At 43.1% G+C, this 23,994-nt stretch overlaps 1 protein-coding gene across 5 annotated transcripts in view; it reads right to left on the bottom strand.

The window, feature by feature from the left end:
• RUNX2 (RUNX family transcription factor 2) overlaps positions 1–23,994 on the bottom strand; it is a 227,023-nt gene that overhangs the window by 151,779 nt on the left and 51,250 nt on the right. For 3 of the 5 annotated variants that reach the window (XM_044251978.1, XM_044251985.1, XM_044251996.1), the window contains exon 4: positions 8,757–8,930. The exons of the other annotated variants lie outside the window; for them this stretch is intronic. In XM_044251978.1, coding sequence (XP_044107913.1) covers positions 8,757–8,930 — 174 coding nt within the window. The remainder of the gene's footprint in view (positions 1–8,756; positions 8,931–23,994) is intronic. 5 annotated transcript variants of the gene reach the window in all.

Genomic DNA, 23,994 nt, shown 5'->3' with positions numbered 1-23,994 from the left:
ATGCAGTGGCAGGCTCAAGGATTATAGTCCTAGTTATGCCCAGCATGTTCATGAAAGTCTTTAAAGAATTAGCAACAACCTTTCTAAGCTGCAAGATGAGACAAAGTTGTGAGGAACAGCCAACACACTGGGTGAAGCATCAGAACTATAAAATAACCCTCAAGGATGGGAAAAGGGAGTGCAAGTGACATAATGGAACTAAATAAGAAAGAAAGCACATCCTTGTCTCAGTCAAGTTCAAGACAGGATGGCGGAAGCCTGCCCTAAGAGCAGAGCTTTTCCTGGACTGCGAGACACAATGTGACGGGATGACAAAAAGTTAATACAACCTTGGGATGCATGAACAGAGTACCAGAAGACCCCTACTGCCCTGGTCACACATGGCTAGAGGACTGTGTCTTCTCAAGGCAGCATCAGATGGAACCTCCAGCCATCATGTGAGGAATGGTTGAAAGGAGAGGCCAAGAGCTCCCAACTACCTTCAATCTTTCCATAGGACACTCCTACCTCCTGCCTGACCTGAAACTTGGATTTCCCCAGATAACCTTTCCACTTGGCTCATTCTCCAAGGTCACAAGATGAGCCAACTCCTCTTTAGAAGTTTTTCCATGTTTACCATGACCTACCGACCTCCAGAACCTTCCTCCATATTGGTAACTGGCTCAATATCTTCCTTCTTTCCCTGACTTGTACCAAGTCCTACCAAATCCTGGGACAGACTGTCATTCTCCCTGATGATCCACCACACTACAACCCACTCCTGTTACCAAACCACAACAAGTGCAGGTGGGAAGCACGTAAGTAGGCATAACTAGGCTGGTTGGCACTTCCAATTACCTCTATCCTCAGGCAGCTCCTCAGCGATGCTCACCCAAAGTCATTTTCCTCTCCCATCGCTCACTTGATGACTGTTCCAAACACTTACTATTCTTCTTAACCCTCTCCCCTCTCCCCTCACCTCCTCCCCACCTAAAACCACCCTGTCAGATTTCACCTTCCTGGGACACTGACTTTAGCTCTGAGAGTTTCCAAAATCTCCTGGTACCTAAGTTTTCTTCTTCCCTAAACAGGCTTCACAATATGGACTCTTCAGTGATATTTGTCTTTCAAAGACTGCTATCACTAACATTTTTTAAATAGTCAAAAAGCAAGCCTTTATCCAAATAAACAAAGCCCTAGAAAAAGATCTGAAGGTCTTACATGGGAGAAGGGACATACAATTTTATTCCTGGAGTATTTCTGCACATATTAAAATGAAAAAATGGAATCAAAACACTTTTTCAACTGATAATATTTGTAAGATACTGTTGTTACTTTAATACTGCACAGTACAATATACACCCATTCTCAGTGTGAAGCCCTGGGTTCCCATAAATGATTAAACATCAAATCCACCATCAGAGTACCCACTACATCAAATCGCACGCCTGACATGCCCCTCTCCTGGACTGGCCCTGTAGGACGAATATGCCATTCAAAGCTAGATTCCTATTCTGATGATTTTGCCTACAGTCCATTGCAAAAGGTGAAAAGGGCCAAGAAGGGTTCCCAGGCAACTAGTGAAGAGGAAAGACATGTGTATGTCTGTGTACACACATACATATGTACATGTCTCTGTATGTCTGTATTACATATGCACATACATATATGTGCGTAGGTAAAGACTAAAACCAGATATAAAACCAAACAGAGAAAGATAATGCTTTGGAAAAGAATGAAAGAAAGAAATCCAGACTTCCTCTGGGCAGAGACCCAAAGACAGGCCAGAAGCAGAGCAGTCTTGGGGAAGGATAAAGCGAGGCATTATGTAGATGGATTCTTCTTATCACAATTAGATATTAACTATGCATCTTCTAGTCCAGATAGGAGGAAATTACAAAGGCAAGTTTTTGGAACTCAAGAAATTAATTTTTCTTGGAACACTGCCCCTCCTCATTTTTCTAAAAGCATAATAAAGCCCAAGCATCTTCAGTTAATAAGGGAATTCCTACGGACAAGTCTAGAACCCTTCATGAAGCTGATCTAAGGACACTGCTCACAGGCTAACAACAGCATGACATACTGACCACCAGCTTTCTATGGGGTCTTCCTGAGCCTTAGTCTCCAAAGCTAGTACAGGCTGAACCCGAATTCTGCTCTTCTTCATAAGGCAGCTGCCAGAGCTGAATGGATGAGCAATTACACATCATTTGTACTATTTTCTCAAAAGGACTGTAACCGGTGACCTCCTCTGAAGAGATTTCCAGCTCACAGATGTGCACAGCAGCAGCACATTGACTCAGCTATCCTGCTCAAACTCTCTCACAGGAAGAAGATAGGACAGAACTTTCTGGAAACTTCAGAAATTAAACAACAGCACCAAGTACTGAAAGAACAGTACTATCAACAGCCTGTCTTTGAATGCAGTGATTTCTGTTCCTCAGACATGAGATGCCTACAGGTGAGTAAGACTCTGGTGATCATAAAGCATGAGACCTCGCTTACCTCGCCTACCCTCTACAGCCCACCACCCTCCCACAGTGACATACCTGTGGTCACTCTTCCTGGTAATGGTCACTGGGCCTCTCTCAAGCCTCGTTTTCCCTCACACTCACAGCCACCACCTGCCTCACCCAGGCCCCATGCCCATACCAGATCCCACCTTGTTTCACATTAAAAGGAAAGTATTATGCTAGTCAGTGTTGCAGTGTGAGCACAGTGGACTCAGGCCTAGGACAGCCAAACATACACGGCAAGCTCAGCGGGCCCAGTTGGCTGAGATCCTCCTCACATTTAAAGGCATGTTGATGGCCAAGGGAATAAGGAATCAGACCAAAGGTGGGTGGACACTACTGCACTTCAGTCACTGTAACTGATGAGAAGATGATTCTTCTACATGATGCCTGGTCAAGTTGCTTTTTGAGATATTCCTAAAAGTGTTACCTTGAATACATACTCACATAACTGTAATTTAATCATTAAAAATCATTTTATTGCACTTTAAAGCATAATTCAGATTCCTAATGCATCTCTTTTAGGAAAACATCATTCTCTGAGGATTCTAAATAATACCCAGTGCGGAGTATAAAAAGCAATTAGTCCCTTAAGACACATATCACTTAGAATGTCAGCAATATGGCCGACTTGGTAGGGCTGAGGGAGACCACCAACTAAAAATGTGGAGCTCGCAGTCGACTATAATGGCTGAAGAAGCTTTCAGTGAGTCATGTCTTGAAGAATCAATTTCTTCCACATAGAACATATGTCCTTTACAGAATCATTTTAAAGCTTTAAGAAGAACTTCATGCAAGACTAGTTCACCAGTGGAGAAGAGTGGCATAAATGAAAGTTGGTAGGGAGAGAAATGGGGGGAATCGGCCACGACAGAAGCATGCTTTGGCCTCCCAAGAGTACACAGTGGTTAAGGAGCATGGTTAAGGTGCCCTGAGACAATGCACATCCAGCTTCTGTTCCTGCATTCACCACCGCCTAGTGGGTACTGGGACCCTGGGCAAGGTATCTAAGGCATCTGGCCTTTCAGACCCTCCACTTTGCATAATAATGCCGCCTACCTCACCAGAGCTGTGGTAAGGAACATACAGACTGACTTCATTACAGCAATGCCAATACACAATGTGCACTCAGTAAAGGACTGCTTATAATAATTCAATCAAGTAGGTACTAGGGCAAGGATAATAATGGGTCACACTTCCTGAAGAAGTCAATAACCCATTCATTCATTCATCACCAAATCAAACTCACAAAGTACAGACACTGTGTAAGACAATGGGGACACAAAGGTAAATAAAACATGGCGCTAAACTTTAAAAGCTCAAAGTCCAATGAAGACACAGATGTGTAAACAGAAAATTGTCACAAAGGGGATGAGGAGTATGGGAGCCTTAGGCTCAGCGTGGGTAGGCTGGAAGAAGCCTGACAGAGATGCGGGCCTCAGATCTGAGTCTTGAAGAAAGAAGGCTCTCTCCTGGGCTATAGCAGCAGCTTCCCGAATGATGTCCCCGTTTCTACCATTGCCCCTTATGATCCATTCTTCACACAGTAAGAAAACTGATTTTTAAAAAGCATATGAATTAGATAATGCCATTCTCTTGCTTCACATCCTTCAAGAGCACTCTACTGCAATCAGAACAAAACCCAAGCTCCTTACCCGGTCTTTGAATTAATCCATTCCCTGCCTGCCTTTCTGGATCATTTCCCATGTCCACCTACACGGACCTTCCTGCCCTCTGAGCCCACCACGGTCAGCCTTTGCATGACTTTTCCATTGCCTGAAACGCTGTTCCTCCTGGTCTTCCAAGTTCTTCAAAGAACCCCATCTCAACTTCCTAATCAAAAGTACCTTCTTCCTTCCCTAAGTTTCTCTCTAATATATTACCCTATTCCATTTCTCAAAGCATGGTGTTATTATCTGGAATTATCTTGTATGTATGTTTATTTATCCATTTACAGACTCTATCTAGCACAAAAATGTAAGCTCCTTGTCAGTAGAAACTGGGTTCTGTCTTGCTCACTTAATGCCCAGCAGACAGTAAGCACCCAAATTTTTTTTGAATGAATGAATAACAGAAGAGCAGAATGCCCACCCAAAGGTTAGACAAATGTTTCAATCCACCAAACCCAAGGGCCTAAGTCTGCTTTTCATTGCTTGTTTCAGGTGTAGCTCCCCCATCCACAAAGTACTGAGTTTAAAATAGTGATTATCTTTAGTAATATCTCCTAACAGAATATGCCTATGCCCCTGCTATCACAACATTCTGATCCAAAGAAGTAGACATTTATGACAAGACTAGGTGTTTCCTAGCACCCAGAGATAAGCATCAGATGTCTGAAAGATTTAAAAAAAAAAAAAAAAAAGGTACAGAGGAAGGAAGCAACTTCCTCAGCAAAGGCATAGGAGGCCCTGGGCCCTCAGAGAGAACATCAGCCATTCATGACTGTGACAGAAAGACACCATGAGACCAGCACAGGAAAAAAGTCAGCCCACTGCACGGCTGGGACCCTTAGCCCTACGAACTCCGAGAGACACTGTAGAACATGAGCATGAAACACTAAATGCCTATCACTTCCTCAGTTTATGACTTCTAACTTCATGTCACCCCTTTTCTGTTGGCAAGTGGGAGAACCAGTAGCGACGATACAACCATAATCGTCATCAACAGTCTTGAGCTAAGAGCTTGAGCTATCAAAGGGGCCAAGCCAATGAGAGGTGACAAATATCTTTATCGAAAAGATTCCATGAACTAAAATGCAGAGGTGACATCCTTCAAAGAAGTTACAAAATCCATTATAGGTAAGGCTCGTAAGTAGAATTTAATTTAATTAAATTAAATTTAATTTAGTCATGCAACTATGCAGATACTACACTGGAGGAAAGCAAATGGCTTAACTATGTAAGTATTATACTGACATGTGATTTCTGCCATTATTGTTCATCACCAGGGAACAAGGGCACCCTGGAACAGGAAATTAGAAACAGCTACTTCCAACAAGGCATGACATCCTAGCCCTTCTTGTATGGATAGCTTCTCATCTAAACTTTCATTCAGGGGCACCTGGGTGGCTCAGTCAGTTAAGCATCTGCCTTCAGCTCAGGTTCTGATCCCAGGGTCCTGGGATGGAGGCCACGTCAGGCTCCCCGCTGAGTGAGGAGTCTGTTTCTCCCTCTCCCTCTGCTCCTCCCTCCAACTCATACTTTCTCTCTCATACTCTCTCTCTCAAATAAATAAAATCTTTTTAAAAAATAAAATAAACTTTCATCCATTCAACATTGTACAAGATGCTACACTATGCTAGGCACAAATCAAAATAAATCCCTATAATAAATCCTTCAAAGAATGTGCAATCTAGCAGGGTAGAAAACAAACAAACAAACATGCAGAAGCTGTAAAATAAGGCAATCCCAGCTAAAGCTTAGAGGATAAATAGGCAGCCTGGAGACACAGAGGCCAGGACTCCCCTAAAGAAGCTAACAATGAAGGATAGATGGCACCTTCCAGCAGGTTCTATCAGAGGTAGAACAGCCTAAGGAAGGAGGCACAGACAAGACAACGTGTACTCTGGGAACAACGACATTATTGTCTGGGGACAGGCTGTGGCACTGCAAGGGCTGGAAAGGACGGCTAAATCTTCAGTTAGACTTTAACTCAAGGACAGAGCACCTCGCTTCCCCCCGTCCCAACACACATTATCTAAGACCCAATTCCCTACATGGGGTAGGCTCTAATTCATACTTACTAAATAAATAAGAAAAATAGCTCAGAGAGAAAAAAAAACTGAAATCAATTCAACTCACTTGGAAGTTGCTGCTGCAATGGATGTTCTTAGTTCTCCTACTCATCTAAGTCATGGTAGAACCGTGCATACCCTTGATTACCAGTAGAACCTTGTATGATGTCACTGACAATACAGGGGCACGGAAACAAAGTGCACATAGCTGGGAGTGGGTAGGTGTGGTGTGCGCATGCATGCATGCTTGTGTGAGACAACGTGCAAATCAGGAAGGCTGGAGAAATTTGTTGGGCCCAATACTTTGTGAATGTTAGAAAAACAAGACAACTGATCTAGAAATCAATTATACTGGTGCTGCCATCCCAAATGCAGAGCTAATAATGGCTTAATTCCAGAAAGCTAACGGTACCTGGAAATACAACTGCTTTATATTTTCATTTTTAGAAATACATCCAGCAAATAAGTAAATGTTATTTGTAACTTCTGGTGATGGTGTGGTAGCATGATTTGTGTTAGAAAAAACATACTGCACCAGGAACTTAATGCAGAACTGCAGACAGGAAGTTTGACCTTCCTGAGTGACCCACAGGGAGGACGGTGATAGGCAGCCTGAGCCCCCCGCTCTGTGAGGATGATCACAATGCTGACCTGCCCCAGCTCTCTCCATGTGTCTTACCCCTGCTCAGAGCATCACTGTGCATTTACACCTGCTGCTAAAAGGTAGCTCTCCCTTCACCATGCTCGCCAGCCTTCTACTTCATGAGATCTAAGCTACCTTCGCTTTCTAAAATGTCCTCTGGTTCTTTTTGTAATGATGTCGTCTTTAAGTCTGGGGTCAAAGCCTTGAGAAAAGCATCTTCCTAAGTGGATCTAGCAACAGCTGGTTTTCAAAGGCCATTCTGAAAGTGTTTGTCATTCACAAAACATAATTGGCAGTTAAGGGTGAGAATATAGGAATCAAACATTTAAAGAACCCAGGGATTGCCAAATCATAGAACATGTACTTCTCTCATATATATTTTATTAGCCACCATGCGTCCCTTACAAATCACATATAAACACTTTTATATATGTATCCAAATGCTTCCATACACACATATGGTCTAACGATTACTATAAAGACAAAAGGAGAGCTATTTATGGACCATAATCAAGATCTAAAGCCCACTACTTTAAATGCAGTAGCACCTATAGCTACAAGTGAGTGGGAATTTGACCCCTGCATTTTTATCAAGGACACATGTCTAGGAAAGGCACTAACCTTTTGATTCCTACATATCAACATTTAGAGACTTATTTAGGCTAATACCTGGCTATTCTTCACAGAGCTCTAATGTTCTTCCCTGATGCAGGGCTCTGGATCTCTTTAGTGTTTACTTTATTTTTATAATTCTGCATTGTTTTTAACTATATATTCAGGCATACCCTTATATTCAGACTAATATACATATACCCACAGAATCCTACTCTAAGTAAACACCCAAGAAGACATATACCTAACATGATCAGGAGAGAAAGAGAGGGAAGTCATTCCATTTATAAACAATTATGTTTATAAACCATTAAGGACACTCAGCATCTAACTACTATCGACCATAACCTAACCATTAGAATAGATCCATGTTAAGAGTTCACTGTACATTTTGAGTTATTTTCCCTCCATTGTAGTCTACCCCTGCCAACAACAGAAACTAGATGACATGACCAGGTGACATCAGCTCTCAATACTTGTGATGGACAAATTAAGGATCTATGATGACTGACATGCTCCTCTGTCACCATGACCTAAAAGCAACTGTGCTAAACACAAGATCTGCTTTTGTATGAGTGGGGCAGAAAAATAAAGAGAGAGAGAGAGTTGGGAGTCTCAGTGCACCAAATGCAAATGATTAGTCTGTAATGTAATGCTGGCGTTAATTTTTAAGAAAGGTAGTAAGCAGCTCACTAGAATGTAGTATCAAGACAAATGTCACTTTAGGACCCAGAGCTAAATGTGAATCAGCAGCAAACTCTCTGTCTGTCTGATGAGCTGCTCATTGACCTTGCCTTATACCCACCAATTAAGGCTTCCTGTTAGCCCTGAGCAATCTTCAAACACACTTAATGAAACAGTTATACATGTAAGAAATTTAAGCCCAAATCTGAGACGGTAACACTAATTTTCTAATAGCGAGGATGTGATGCTCTCCCCTGCGCCCCCGGGGGTTGGTCCAGAAACTCATAACAAACATTCTCCCAGAGAGCGTAGTTATTACCACCCACCAGTGTGCAGAACGACTGTGCCCCAGGGCACAGCATTATCAGCAACTTCCCCCAAAGTTTATCCCAAAGTTACTGCATACCGGAATTTGTGTTTTATAAATAAATTTTTTAAAGGGGGGGGGCCCGTAAGATCTTCACATCTTGATTCGTTCATAATAAAGCCATTTCACAGCCCAGGAGTATTGCCGTGAGGACGTATCGTGTGGCAGCCCCTCACCCCCAGCCTGCCGGAGCATGTGCCGGTGAAACCTAGGAGTCTGTCTTACCTGTAATCTGACTCTGTCCTTGTGGATTAAAAGGACTTGGTGCAGAGTTCAGGGAGGGCCGTGGGTTCTGAGGCGGGACACCTACTCTCATACTGGGATGAGGAATGCGCCCTAAATCACTGAGGCGGTCAGAGAACAAACTAGGTTTAGAGTCATCAAGCTTCTGTCTGTGCCCTGGAAACAGCAAATCATAAAATAAAAGCATATTAATTAGCTGAACAATCGACCATACTAAATAGATATGTGAACATACATACTGGGGGTTTACAAGCCAAGGGATCATCAATACTGATATCTACAATGAAATGTCTCTATAATGCCTTCCGTTTCAAGCGGCTTTATAAGCATCATCTGGTGGCAAGCGTTCCTACTCCGGGTCTACAAATGGAGAGCTGAGGGTCCCAGAGGGTGACCTGGATTCTAGCATCAGCAACGAAGGCAGGACGCTGGAACTCAGGAGAGACTCTCTGCGTGCCTCCCCTGACCCTCTTGGTGATGGTGGGGAAAGTGGTTGTGGACTGGGGTGTGTTTGCTTGTTTCATGAAGGAACTTCCCCGTAGTTCAGAGAGTCTGTGCATGTCGCACATCCTCTCCCAAAACTGGGGCAGAAACAAAGACAAAAACATTTGTCAAAGGGCAATTTCTAAGATGACCATACGCGACTTTTCTTTTTTTATGTTACAACTATACCTCACCATGACTCTTCTCCAAAAAATTAAAACTCAAACCTAGAACTCCTTTAAGAGGATCAAATGGAAGTAGAGGCAAGGAAACTCAAATTCACAAGAGGAATCTGGATATTTTGTGAGACCCCAAAATGTAAAAGCATATGATAAACTAGGCTAAATCACAGAATGCTTTTTGACTTCAAATCTAGTACTATGATTCTGTATAAGAAACTGAAAAATAGTCTTTGGGTTCCCATTTGAATGTGAAAAGCCATCATTAAAAAAAAAAAAAAAGCTTTGTCTCTCTTCTAGTTTGTTCAAGTCTAAAATCTAAGGAAATTCTAGATATTAAAGAAATACGCAAATTAATATAACTAAGGTTCTAAGGCTTCTTGAAAATCATAAGCTCCTTCTCAGCAAGTCTTGGTGCAAGTATAACAGAAAACCTCAGAATCTTGGTGCTACATAAGTTCAGTGCACATCTGGGGAGTGGCCCCGTAGTGGACGAGCACGATAATGCCTCATACGTGAATGGAAATACACTATAGATTCCTTCTTCCATATTCTGTGCCAGAAGGAGGCCCTGGTATGTTACCCCAATATACTGTAATTGAAACCGGAGTCGTTTCAAAGAAGAGCCATTAAGGGGCGGCTGGGTGTTCCAGTGAGTTAAGCTTCTGACTTTGGCTCAGGTCATTATCTCAGGGTCATGAGATGGAGCCCCACATTGGGCTCTATGCTGGGCAGGGAGTCTACTTGAGACTCTCTCTTTCCCCCTCCCTCTACCCCCTCCCCCCACCTCTCACTCATGCTCCTTCTCTCTCTCTCTCAAAAAAAAAAAAAAAAAAAAAGGAAAAAAAGGGGGGAAAAAGAGCCATTAAGATAATGACTGGAACCAGAATCTGCACTTTGAAGAAAAACCGAGGGAATCAGGATTATTATCCATAAAAGAAAAAAAAAACCAAAAGGAGGATTGTTAAGAGCCTTCAAGACTGAGGGCAACAAGACCACCTCATCTTCCTCTTAATAGAGGACAAGAGGAATCTATGAGGAGAGGGTTAAGGTGAACATGAGAATTTCCCAGCTATAAGCTGTCTTCATAAGACAAATTCCTTATTTTATTTGCCCCAAAATGTATTTTCCTATCTCCTTTTTCATTGCCTACCCAGCCCAAAGAAAACAGACAGGAAGCCAAGGCCTGGTAATATGAGTGTAGCTGTCTCTGCAGCCAAACATGTTCCAAATAGGCCCATTAACTGAAATGCACCCACCACCCTATTTCCTGCCAGCGTCAGTTTGGGGCATCTGCTGGAATGAGGGATGGAGGCCAGGAGAAAAAGGGATCAGGGAAAGTCATTGTTTTTTATGCTGTTTTCCCTGTTGTTTAGGACTCCTTATTCAGATTATGAATAGATTTTAGAACTCTACAGGGCCTTTAGAGATTACCCCAAACAGCCCCCACACCCCAGCGAGCAAGGTGCCCACAGAGTCACTACAGCCTATGGAGGTCAAACAACTAGTCTGTGGTCTTCAGCCATTGGCCAGCCCAGCCTGGATGGTATACGGTTCCTGTCCAATCTGACCGAGCTTCCCACTCATCACGAGGCACCATCAATGCTGGTGTTCTTGCTTTATCTTCCCTCCCTCTCACGGCTGCCATGGAAATCAGACAATCTCCCCCACCGACACACAGACCCAACTAAGAACTAAGCCCAGTGTGGTACCAAGGCCGGTGTTCCAACACAAGCTGAAGCAGCAGTGAGGATTCCACGACAAAGCTAATAGCTCACCCATGACCCTACACAAACTCCCATTAGTGCGTCTTGCTCGATCTAACCAGTTTCACAATTAAGGAATTATATAGTACTTCTCACAGTTAGATCCATGGATTCTGTTATACACACACACACACACGAAAGTATTGGTGTGGTATTGCTACAGCTATAAACGTTAACAAGAGAGCTTATGGAATTGTCCCTGGAAGTTATTTTTTTTAACAGGGCCGTATTTTTGGAATGGCAGATTCCCTGAGGGCTAAAGAGAAGGCTACAAGATCTTGCATGGTTCCTTTAAACACTGGGACTTGATGTGGGCTACGGATCACAAGAAAACTTCAGAAAGTCTCGCCTCTGCTCCCTACAGCCTTTTTCCTGGGTTTTCCTGGAGACCATATAAGATATGAGCTCGGCATGTGGATGGGTGAGTCCACTTCTTATTTCCTCTGAGTCCAGGGCTTCAGGAAAGCCACAAGAGGCTGTAGGCGAGGTTAAAGGACCTGAAGCAGCGCTGAGAAGTACGAAAAATGGAAAAGCAGGTGAAATTTTAAAAGCTTCAATGACCTTATGGAAATTACCTTCAAACACTAGCTACCGAGTATCTCCAGACACCTGGCATAATCCAGGAGATATCCTTCTGTGGCTGCATACACCAAACAAAAGTATGCATTTCACCTTGTAGATGTCTGCCCCTTCAGAGCTACCACCAGAACCACAACAAAATTCTTACAGCACAAGGAAGAACAAAAGCCAAACAGGCTCTTCATCTTTCAAGCATGACAAACACCGCTACCACTAAACCACATCAGGGCTAGCACGAGAATGACGGGCTGGAAGAAGACGCCCTCCAATCCTCCACACTCAAGGAGTCCCGTAAGAAATCAAGAGCATGGAAGACTAGGGCACACTGAATTAAATCAAAGACAGGGGACTCTGCCGCGGTACAGGGAGAACTGAACATCAGCCAAAGGGCCAAAGAGGGCATCTTCCAAACAGGAGGAAGGTATAAAGAATGGGAAACTTTCTCCCTTGGGCAGTGGTTCTTCCACCCCAGCTGCATAAGAAAATCCTCCAGCGAGCTTTGTTAAATATAAATTTCCCCAAAGGACACTCATTTAAGCAAATGCTTAATTGCTCGCTTGCTTTCTAAAGAAGCCCTCACTCTAACTCTTCAGCATTGTTGCAAGTCATTTAGAATCAGAGCACTGAAAAGGACAATAGAAATCATTTATACTGCACTTTGGACCACTGAACTTCTTTTATGAATAAGGACCCTGAATCCCTGAGAGGAGAAGTGACTTGCCCGAAATCACACAGTTGGTGACAGGACTAGAACTCAAGGTTTCTGGTTCCTGGTCCCAGGCTCTTTTCCCTCCAACTGCCAACCAGCTTATTTCAGAGTATAACACTGCAGCACCAGGAGAAATCATGGTCAAAAGTGAATTTAAAATGGAAAAAAAAAAAGTAATTTTCAGAAACAATTTCTTTCAAAAAATCGAGTGTATTTGGCTGAATATGACTTTTGTTGCAATAAACTCAGGGGCAGGAGAACTCATGATCCAAAGGTCACAGCATTTGCACATCCTTAGAGCAAAGATGCTGAGGAACAGTTAGGTCCCTAAGCAAGAGTGCTGCTGATTGCCTCCTCCCTCCCCCCACCCCTGCAGCCCTGGTAGTGAAAGGGGCCCACACTCACAAAAGCTAGTTGGGAATACTGCCATTAAGATAGCTGCTTAAAAGATCACACATCTGAAAGGGGTACGTGAAGACCTGGAAACTGTGCTGTATGAACTATGAAAACAAACTTGCTTCTGGGATGGGACTCATTTTGCCCATTTTTATAAAAGTCGACTGAGAACTGGAAATCTTTGAGGGCCCCCAGACAGACAGTCATACTTTATGCCCTATACTCACAGCTGATCAGCTATCTTCCCCTAAAAGGAAAGATGGACTCCTGAAGGACCTCAAAAGTGCCTCCAAAAGACTGCGCCTTTCAAACACAAGGCCACCTCAACAAGGCACCACGTCACACCAGGCCCACTCTTGTGGGGCGCAGGCGGGTCATTTCATGGATCACTAGGGCATGATGTTGGGCATCTCGCCTTTTTACACTGGTATTCTAAGTCAATTTTAAGTTCTAACTTCTCTTATTGGATATCTACTTTCATTTTGGGTATCATGATACCACCATAAAAGAAATAAGTCGAGGGGTGCCTGGGTGGCTCAGTCAGTTAAACTGCTGCCTTCAGTTCAGGTGATGATCCCAGGGTGCTGGGATTGAGCCCCACATTGGGCTTCCTTCTCAGTGGGGAGCCTGCTTCTCCCTCTCCTTCTGCCTGCTGCTCCCCTACTTGTGTTCTCTATCTCTCTGTCAAATAAATAAATAAAATCTTGGAAAGAAAGAAAGAAAGAAAGAAAGAAAGAAAGAAAGAAAGAAAGGAAGGAGAGAAGGCAAAAAGGCAGATGTGCAAGGGACCCTCACATCTACAGGACCAGGACCACATCTACATCTGGATCTGTTAGTCCACTCCACGTGTGCGGGGCATCTGTCCATGTGCAAGTCTCCCCAGGCACTGCAAGGAGGAGGAGAGAGACTTCTTCAAGAAAATGTCCTTCTCGAGACAAACCATAAGAGACTCTTAATCTCACAAAACAAACTGAGGGTTGCCGGGGGGAGAGGGCAGGAGAAGGTGGTTGGGTTATGGACATTGGGGAGGGTATGTGCTATGGTGAGTGCTGTGAAATGTGTAAGCCTGACGATTCACAGACTTGTACCCCTGGGGCTAATTATATGTTAATAAAATAATAAAAATTAAAAAAAAAAAAGATAATGTCCTTTTCCGCCAGCAGTTCACTGCTTAGTAGGGAAGAAAGACAAACCATTAAGTATAACTCGAGAAGGTTGTGATGAGGGCAATCACTAAAATGCTTATGGTTGGGGATCCATTGAGGAAATATGAGTACAGACTACTTTAAAATATTAAGGAAGTGGTGCTTTTTGTGACTACATAAGAATATACCCTTATTTTTTAGAAAAACTAACCAATATATTCAGGGGGTAAGTGTCTTGATGACTGCCATTTGCTTTAAAACCTTTCAGCAGAATATCAGATGAAGCAAATATGGAAAAATGTTATTAGTTATAAAATAAGGTGATGGGTATATGGGATTTTATTAAATATAATCTCTTAATATGTTTGAAATTTTTCATAATTAAAGAAAAACTTTTAAAAAATAAAACCAATAAATGGTTCTGGGAAGAACAGGAGAGTCAATGGTATTGACTGAAAAAGCAAAGAGGAAACTCTCACTGATGAAATCATTATGTCCTAGAAGGTCAAGTAGGATTTTGATAAGCCGAGAAGAAAGGAGGAAAGCTAGCTGGAGGACGAATGACAGAAATATGATAATAAAGATCTTGTGAGAGAAGATAGTGTGGAACATGTAGGTGATAACAATCTCAACAGAAGCCCGCTATTCTTCAAATAGTTTGACGCCTCTAGTTTCTCAACCGCGCTTTAGTTCTCTTCAACTCTGCAATCTGGATGGGAACCTGCCCTTTTAAGACAGATCTCTGTATCCCCTAACAAAACGGTCCTTTGGCAGGCCAAGAGCCTCCTCTGCCAGGCACTCAGGCTCCCCCCGGAAGGACGGGGCAACCGGGGAGGTATTAGCTAATTTTGCTCTCAGCAAGTGTGCGAGAGGAGGAGACCTGATCTTGTACTCGAGGGCTCAAACCCCAGGAGATGCCCACTTCAGATGTTCTGACCATGATCCTTGGAGTAAAAAAGCAAGAGAGCAACAGAGCTGGGACTCCGCAGCAGGTCTGGAAAACCAACAAAAACAAAGCCGTGGTTCCAATCTCTCTACCCTGAAAGTGACCCACGAAGGAGAGTGTGCAGGGAGGGGCATAGGAACAGGGTGACGAATTTCCAAGTCCTAGTTCTATTCCAAATGAAATTACTTGGAATTCTACTACTAAGGAGGAGCCTTAGTTCATCTCAGTGAACTCGGATTACATGGTTTCCAGCAAAAGCAACGTGACAGGGTCGAGGTTACACAGACTCAAGAGAGGTCTTAGGGGAGCTGTGCAAAGTTGGGATCCAAATACTTTGTAACCATCGAGGCTCCAGATGGAAAACCCTGATTTTCTGCATTCCTATGTACATGTGAAAATGGAAATACTACTAAGAAAAGTGAAGCTCTTCTCTGTTTACATTCAGATGACTACATTTCACTGGTGGTTTGTCAAAGTCTAAAAAGCAAAGGCCTATACTCTTATGACACTTGTAATGTCTCATTAAGCCCTCTGCCTCTCCCTGACACACCCCTGCCCCCAGTACAAACAGTTCCAACCAGCTTCTCCTCAAATTTCCTTATTTGTGTTAATATCACTACTTTCTAATCTCCTTATTTCTGTTATTTCCTTATTTCTGTTAATATCACTACTTTCTAATCTCCGAGGCTCAAAATCCAGCCCAAGTATACCATTGCTGCCTCCCTTTCCTGGACCCCAGCATCTGGGTAAGGCCATTCCTAGTTTCTGCAAGAGGGGGCCCCCACTTTCCAGTCCCACAAGAACCACTCCTAACCTCTCACTTGTGGCTAATCCACCAGAGAAGCAGGCTGGAGTAAACAAAAGGACACCCACGAGTTGTATGGCCGACCACGGAAAGAGATTTAATGGAAATCTCTGGGCCTGCTGAAAATTTCCAAAATTTCTAATGTCTTTTCAGTCCCTACATCCTAACATTATTCACCTGCTCAAAACCTCTCAACTGTATAACACTGTCTATTGAATTAAACAGAGTTCCCTGAGCCCAGCAGGGAAAGCAAAGACTTGGAAAGACTTGGAAAATAGGTTCTGAACACACGTCACCACTCTCGTTTCCAATGGCTACAACTGTACTTCTCCCCACCTAGGCTCTACTCACACTGGACTATCCATGGCTCTTCAAAGAGCCACTGTTCCTTTCCCCAAACTGTCTCCCCCAGCTCAGAATAATCTCACCCCATCATCTCCACTTGGCCGTCACACTGTTCTGATCTTTTCTGTCTCTAGGGCCTCCATGATCCCTCTGGTTTCTATGTCAGCAAGTCGAAAACAGCTACGACTGTTTTTTGTCTACTACATGTGGTTATACTTAAGTGTAGTAGGCATTCAGTAAGCATTAACTGACTCTGAATTGATATAAAATATTTATACAAAATTTCAAACCCTATTATCTTGGAGTCTTCTGGACTTGACTAGGGACCCTTTGAGGATGGGTGTCATGTCTCACGTCTAGCACCTAACTTGGGGCCTCGGTACAAAGAAGGCCCACAACAAATACTTACTGAATTAATAAATAAGAACACTGGTAAATTTAGAATTACCTCTCCTTTTAGCCAGTAAAAGAAAGGAGAGGAGGGGAAAAAAAAAAAAAAGAGCTAGTCATTGGGAAACATTTCCCACAGTAAAATTGATGAGTCTATAATCTTTGCTGGGAAAGGCTGCTGAGTCATCTTTTTGCTAAGAGTATGCTGTCTGGTTCAGGTCAAAAACTATTTCTGGACTAGAACAGTAAAGCGAACTAAGAAATTGCCTTCATGCTTCAGAAGCCTCTAGCCCCTCTGAGCCACTAGGAGTGAGCGGCCAAGCGACAGGACATGTGTACGGGGGCCCCAGAGCTCACAAAAGACAGCTCGTGAGAGGAGACAGCCCTAGAGCCATGTGAGTGTGTGGCTTCAGACAGAGGACCACAGATCATAAACAAATCTCCTTCCAGGAGATTCTTCTCTGATGGCATTTCAAAAATGAACTAACAGAGCTTCTCTCTAAGGGCCCTTCTTAATATATAAACCAATTTCTGAAGGAAAAAAAAAAAAAACCCTCCTAATCACTTCCACATAGCTTCGAGAGCTCCCTTTCAGCCCTTGAACAGAGTCAGGCATGTAAAATTCAAAGTTTAACAAGGAAGAGGAGAGGAAGAACAATTTCACCCAAGAGAGGACTGAAGCCTTCCAGTCTCTCGGGTAAAAACATAATTATGGGAAGAAAAAACATAATCTACTCAAGAGACATAATTACATAGTTAAGCCATAGACTCCATAGAAATATTCTAGGAACTTCAGTTCACAGAAAAAAAAAAATGTTAAAAACTGAATTTGCTTTCTTTTAATAATGAAAGGCGCCAGTTTAGATCAGTGAGTAAAAAGTTCACTCTCCCAAACTTATTTTTTAAATGCAACTGGATGCATGAGAGAGATCACTGAAGGACAGCCTCTTTCAAAATCTAGGCTCCTAAAGGTTCAAGAATTCAAGATCTTTCAATAAATATACTAATGAAAGAACTGTGAAATATTAACATGCATGTATAGTAACTGTGAGTTCCTTTATAAAACTTTTGGATTTCAGGCTGTGGCAAATCATGACCATCAAAGACTGAAGGGGCGATCAGGCTCTGCCGGTATCAGTCACACATCAGGGGATAGCTTCTAAAAAACATATGCTTAGAGTGTAATCCTTTTTCTTGAAATAATGGACTCAAAAAGCTTGAGACATCTAAAGAAAAAGAAACTCACGGGAGGCAAGAAGGGGGGGAAAAAAAGGCTTAAAAAAATTTAAAGAAAGACCAGATGAAAGTACAATGGAAACACACAAGGGGAGATGTAATAGTTTTTGCAAGCAGGGGGAAAAAGAGCTCCCAGAGAACCTGGCTGACTTCACCGTAGCCCCGCTTCCAGGTCCTAAAACATCCCTCATCTCCTTGGCCCCTCAACCTCCAGATTCTCTGGCCCTGAACAGTTCCCTTCCTGCTATCCCTGACTTCTTCCCCCCTGTCATTTCCAATGGATGCTCTTTCCTCTTTATTCTCATTTCAAAGCAAGATTACATGAATGAGACTTTTTCAGAGCTGGGAGAGAATAGGGATTTCTAGACCATGTTCTTCATTCTAGAAAAGTAACCGATATCCAGAAAAAGTCCTGTGACTTGTTTGAAATCGTGGAGGTAGGCAGTGACACTGGAAGCCAGTCCCCTGACAGGCATCAGCCCTCCTTTTCATACAAGGAAAGGAAAGGAGAGGCGGTAAAGGCTGAGAAAAAGGGGCCCAGAAAGAACAGAATAAGAAAAAGCAGAGAAGGAGCACCTGGGTGACTCAGTCGTTAAGCACTGGCCTTTGGTTCAGGTTATGAACCCAGCGTCCTGGGATGGAGCCCTGTATCGGGCTCCCTGCTCATCAGGAAGCCTGCTTCTCCCTCTCCCATTCCCCTTGCTTGTGTTCCCTCTCTCTCAAATAAATAAATAAAAATTTATAAAAGGAGACAGAAAGAAAGAAAAAGCTGAGAAGCTTACTTCTGAGAATTCATTACATTATACCTGATCTTTCCAACTCCGTTTTATCACCATGCCTCCTGTCCTCCGACTAATCACAACCCAACATCCACAACCATCCTGGGCCATCTGAAACTGCATCTCTCCCTTCAGTTTCTGGGAAATGAACAAAAGATCTCTTTCTCTATGTTTACACTTACCCCCCCTACCCCAAACTCAATAAAACTTGTTTTACTTCTGAAAACATTTCCTTTGCCTTCTTTTACTCTAAGATACTTCACACATCCATCAGTTTTCACCACTACCATTTGTAGAGACCCCACTGAGAGATGCAAAGATTTTTTTAATGGTAACGTTTTAAGCAATGGAAATGGTAGTTTCCACAGCTGAACAAAAAGCATCACTGTTTATTTGCCAATAATCCGGCTAAACATGGATGGCATTATTCTTCAAAGAGGCCAGTGACAACCAGCCTACAGACCATCACGCAATTCCTGGATCCTGACTGACTGTCCTTAGCATGCGATCGTCCCTCTTTCTCTTTCCTTATTATGGTACTGGATATACGTTATGTAACCTCATGTGTGTCTGAAGCAGAGAAAGAAAATGGTACATAAAAGTAACTGAAAAGTGTGAAGGGCTCGTCTCTCAAAACACACCAAGACCGAAGGAGAACATCATTTTCCATTTTCCCAGCTCCGGAACAGGAAGAAAATGTTAAAAAGTAATAACCCGGGAAAAATTCAGCCAGCTCCCGCAGCCCCGTCTTGCTGTGCTGAATGGCAGTGAAGATCATAGAGGAAATAAAAAGAAAAAGACAGAAAAAGAAAGGGCGGGGGGGGGGGATTTTCTTGCTTCAACTGGACGCAGTCCAGCTGGCAAGAAGAGGTGGTTTTCTTAACGCTTGCAAAACCTGATTACTTTTTTAAAGGAATAAAGAAGAAGGAGATGTAAACACAGCCATTAAACCAGATTTAAGGTACTTAGCTTTAATCTAGTCTAAGACCTCTCTGATTGTCTGCTGTTCTGCAGTTCTCGGCTCACTAGACATTAATATGGGCAAGTCAGGGTCTTCTGAGCAGCGACGGCTGTCAGCGGAGCTCTGTGGTTACCCTCTCAGGTCAGGCATGGAAGGAACGGTGGCTTAAGCAATAATGGAAGGATGTCTGTTGTGTGCCGTGTCTGTCAGAAGTCTGTTTTACTACATTAAAGGGCTATTGTGTTTATATCTACACAACAGGACTTAAACAGATTGTTTAAACACGATTAAACAGGAGATGTCTTTGAAACAAGCCCCCTAACAAAATTCAGATGGGTAAGGAACTGAAAAATGCCATTGACTATATACATACATATATTTTTTAAAAGATTATTTCTAAGTTGCAAGGGAAACATGATATAAACTCCAAAAAGAAACAGTTAACGAGTTAAATGCAAAGGACGCCCCTCCTACCCCTGCACCGTTTCCCAATGGCATAGCGTTCACCCACCTGTCCGCCCACCCCTCCTTAAGGCTCCCACACCACTTACTAGAGTCTTGATAGACAGATAATTGCTTTCCTCACCCGAGGGACATGAAAGGAGTCTATTGTGTTAATCCTGGTATTCTTCTCTTCTGTGAACTCTGAATAAGGAACTGAGAACTCTACCTCTTCATTCCAAAACTCCTGGAGTTCACTCACACTCAGGTCTGCTAAAGTGTTCTTACATTCCAGGCTGTCACGGAAGGTGCCAAGTATTTTGAGTAGGATCAAGTTATTGTTATATAAAAGGGAATCGAAAGGACTGCTAAATGGAGTTGAGAGATAGCAAGTTTTAACCTTTTTTCTCAGACACAAATGAGAAAAATGCATTCTTTTGAATCCAAAGGAAGTGGGTTGGTGCCCATTTCCAGGCTTTCTCACACCCCTCCCTCAAGGGAAGAACACTATGGAGACGCTAGCTCCAGAGTCCATATTTTTTTTTTTTAATTAAAAAAAAAAAAAAACAACAACAAAAAACTTCAGGGGATGAAAATGAAAAGTTTTCTGTTTTTCAAAAGCAAGTGTGGTGTTAAGTTTGAAGGAGCTCTGTCTGGCAGCTTCATGCTGAATTATTTAATCAATGACAGTTTGGTGAATTCTTTTGTCTGTGTGAGATGTATGAAGTGTTGACTTTTCCTCATATACGCGTACACTGGTATCCCCATCATATATCTCCATCCATCTCTATCTAGCTATAACTGTGCAGAGAAGGAGAGGAGCACTGGTAGAAGTAAAGGTAGAAGTAGAAGTAAAGCACTGTAAAAATGCTTTACACTCTGTTTACACCATCACACCACTACCTCTCCCCACTACAGAACACACCTTTCCTTGAAACCAGGTGTTCTTCCGAATCAGCCTAGTGAGATGCCTTTGTTGCTGGTTGGTTATTTTGTTTTGTTTTGTTTTCAAAATGGCACATGCTCAGGAATCTAGGACACTCACTGGGAAAGAAGTAATGCACTCTGAAAGGGGACATAGCCAATAAAGGCACAGCATCTCTGATTCTTTCTCATCGGGGTTTTATCTCTTTCATGGACTTTTCACTGAGGATATTCACAGAAAGGATATCATTTCTGCTCCCAGGATAGGCTCTTCCCAAGAGTTAACTGGCCCCTTTGTGGGGCCCTCAAAACTGGTAATGGCTAAAAAAAATCCTACTGACAACCAGGGACACTGAACACTAAAACACTGTCCGAGAGAACTGATGATTGTCCCACAGGGAGTAAGAAAAATACCGCATGCCTACATCAGGAGGCGTGGGTTCTGCCACTGATGGTTAAGTTGTGAACTTCTCTGGTACAGAATCTTCTCGTCTGTGAAATAACAGACTACCTAACTTCCAGTTCTAAGAATCGATGATGCTATGGGTGTCACACCTGTCACTATGGGCTACACACACACCTAGACACACACACACACACAATTAGTGAACTTATTTAAAAAGTTCACTAAAAGACCCAGCCAGTATGTGACTAAATAGGAGAATCCTGTATCTAAATCCGGCCTTGATTACACAAGCAGAAAACCTGCAGTCTGTTCCCAGCTTTGCTGCTAATTTGGTTGCGGAGCTGTGGGCAAATAATCTATCATCTCCGTGACTCAACTTCCTCATCTGTCAAATGAGGATCAAAGTATGTGCATCGCAGGAATATCACCCCGATGGAATGTAACTGATAGAGGTAAAAACATCCCACACAGGTAAAATCATTACGCAAATATGCCATCTATGTATCTATGTATCAATTAAAATTTTCTGTGTGCCCTGAACTGTGCTACACTGGGGGGCTCATGACATACTGGGAGAGGCATCATGTAAGCAAATCACTGCAGCGACGTGATAAACACCATAATCAAAGTCTAACAGGCAAAGGGGAACCAGAGAATAAATGCTTAACTTCCAAGGGTGGTCAGAAAGGGTTTATAGAAGAGATGGCATTCAAGGATAAGTAGAACTCAATCAAGCAAATGTGGAAGAAAAAGACATTCCAAGCAGAAGGAGCAGGAAGTGCAAAGACAAAAAGATTTAAAAAGTGTGGAGTGAAACAGTTTGGCTGGAGCTCAGCCACGAGGGCGTTGGTGGGAGGTAGGTGGGCAGGTCAGATGCCGAAAGGTCTTGTCCACCACACCACACAGTCTGAACTTCACCCCGTAAGTCCCAGGGGACCCCGGTGGTATTTGCAGCACTACGTGCCATGAGCTGATTTACAGTTTAGGAGGACCACTCTACTTGAAGGGGAAAACAGATCGAGAAGGGAGTACCATTAGAGGCATGGAGCTGGAGAAGAAATGGCTTTTGTGTTACAGGCCAGGAGATGACACTGAGAAGGGCAACCAAGAGAAAGCGGTGCTAATGGGTACAAGAGAATGCGGGTGAGACGCACAGCAGAGACACAGAGGACAGTATAACAGAACGATCGGATGGAGAGAGGATGAGTCTCAGGTCTCTGGTTCGGCCACCAGAGTAAACTGTGGGGCCCTCAAAACTGGTAAAACCCAAGGGGGTCCCTATCTGAGGAGAGAAGTTTGGTGGAAGTGGAGGTGGGGAACCCCAGATATTGTGAGTATGACCCACGAGCGCTTCAGTTTGAAGTGCCCATGGGCCATACTCAGCCCTTTCTGGGCCAAGTCCCCAGTAGGACTGTGGCTCTGTACTTAAACTTGCACACATCAGCAAATAAGCAAAATCTGCTGTGGTCTAAATATGACACTGGAGTTGCCAAAATTAGAGCCAACCTGAAAGATGCAGGAGAGCAGAGGAAAACAGGGATCAAGAGCAAAACTCTCTACCATTAACGGCCTTTCCCAGCGTATCTTCTGAGAAAGGCTCCTTCCTGATCCCCAGGGAGCCGCATATGAGACTGCTTCTTGTCCTGCCATTGGCGCTCCAGAGAGATAGGGAGATAAAATAAAACAAACACAGTCCCTCATCTCCGCCCTCCTCCTTTCTGTGCTCACTCCCGTTGTCCATCAGAAAGTAACAAGCCCTGAAAGAATCCATACAGGGATAGAAAAAAAGAATCCATCTGTTATGGATGGAGATATGGCAGGGGTCCAAGGCAAACAGCACGAGTGATATCATTTATAAAACAGCAACCTGACTAATAAACGCCCATAAATGGACTTTGGGGGGGAAAAAAGGAAAGTCTCAGCCACCACATTGGCCTGAAGGTTTTTAGACCTCTTCCTTTTCCCTCCATGAAAGCTGCATTCCAGAAGTTGCTAAAATCTAAACAATTTAGAATTATGATTAAAGAAATACGATCGTCACCTCCACTGGTTTGATTTCTCCACTTAACTTGTATTCATTCAAAATTAAGCCCTTAGCTATTCTTTTCATTTTACATAACAGTTTACGGTATAAATTTTTATTCCTTAATCCTAACCTGAACACAAACTTCAATATACATTTAAGAAGTTAATTCAATTATCTGATCTACTTTATTCTACTGAATTACATGCAACTCAGTATCTACAACATGCAAAAATATTATCTCATTGGTACTAGCACAGGTCCAGCAGAAGTCGTCAACAACTACAGAACTAAATTAAAAACAAAATGGGTGGCTCAGTGGGTTAAGCCGCTGCCTTCGGCTCAGGTCATGATCTCAGGGTCCTGGGATCGAGTCCCGCATCGGGCTCTCTGCTCAGCAGGGAGCCTGCTTCCCTCTCTCTCTCTCTGCCTGCCTCTCTGCCTACTTGTGATTTCTCTCTGTCAAATAAATAAATAAAATCTTTAAAAAAAAAAAAAAGAAAAAAAAAAAAAAAAGGAAAGACAGAATTGTTAGTGTACTAGAGAAGCAGCACTGGAACTCAGTGGAGTTAATCTGGAGCCGCGGCGAAGGCTCCAGATTAATAGAGAACAGAGCAGACAACAGTTAAAGCTGAAGGACCAGGCTAAAACTTCCATCAGCTGACCTGCACAGAGGCCAAGATCAAGAGGAGGGCTGGGAGGTCTTT

Source organism: Neovison vison, chromosome 1, assembly GCF_020171115.1.
Source record: "Neovison vison isolate M4711 chromosome 1, ASM_NN_V1, whole genome shotgun sequence".
NCBI classification, from domain to species: Eukaryota; Metazoa; Chordata; class Mammalia; order Carnivora; family Mustelidae; genus Neogale; species Neogale vison.
Note: the sequence above shows the minus strand (reverse complement) of the source record. Positions and strands in the feature narration are given on the sequence as shown.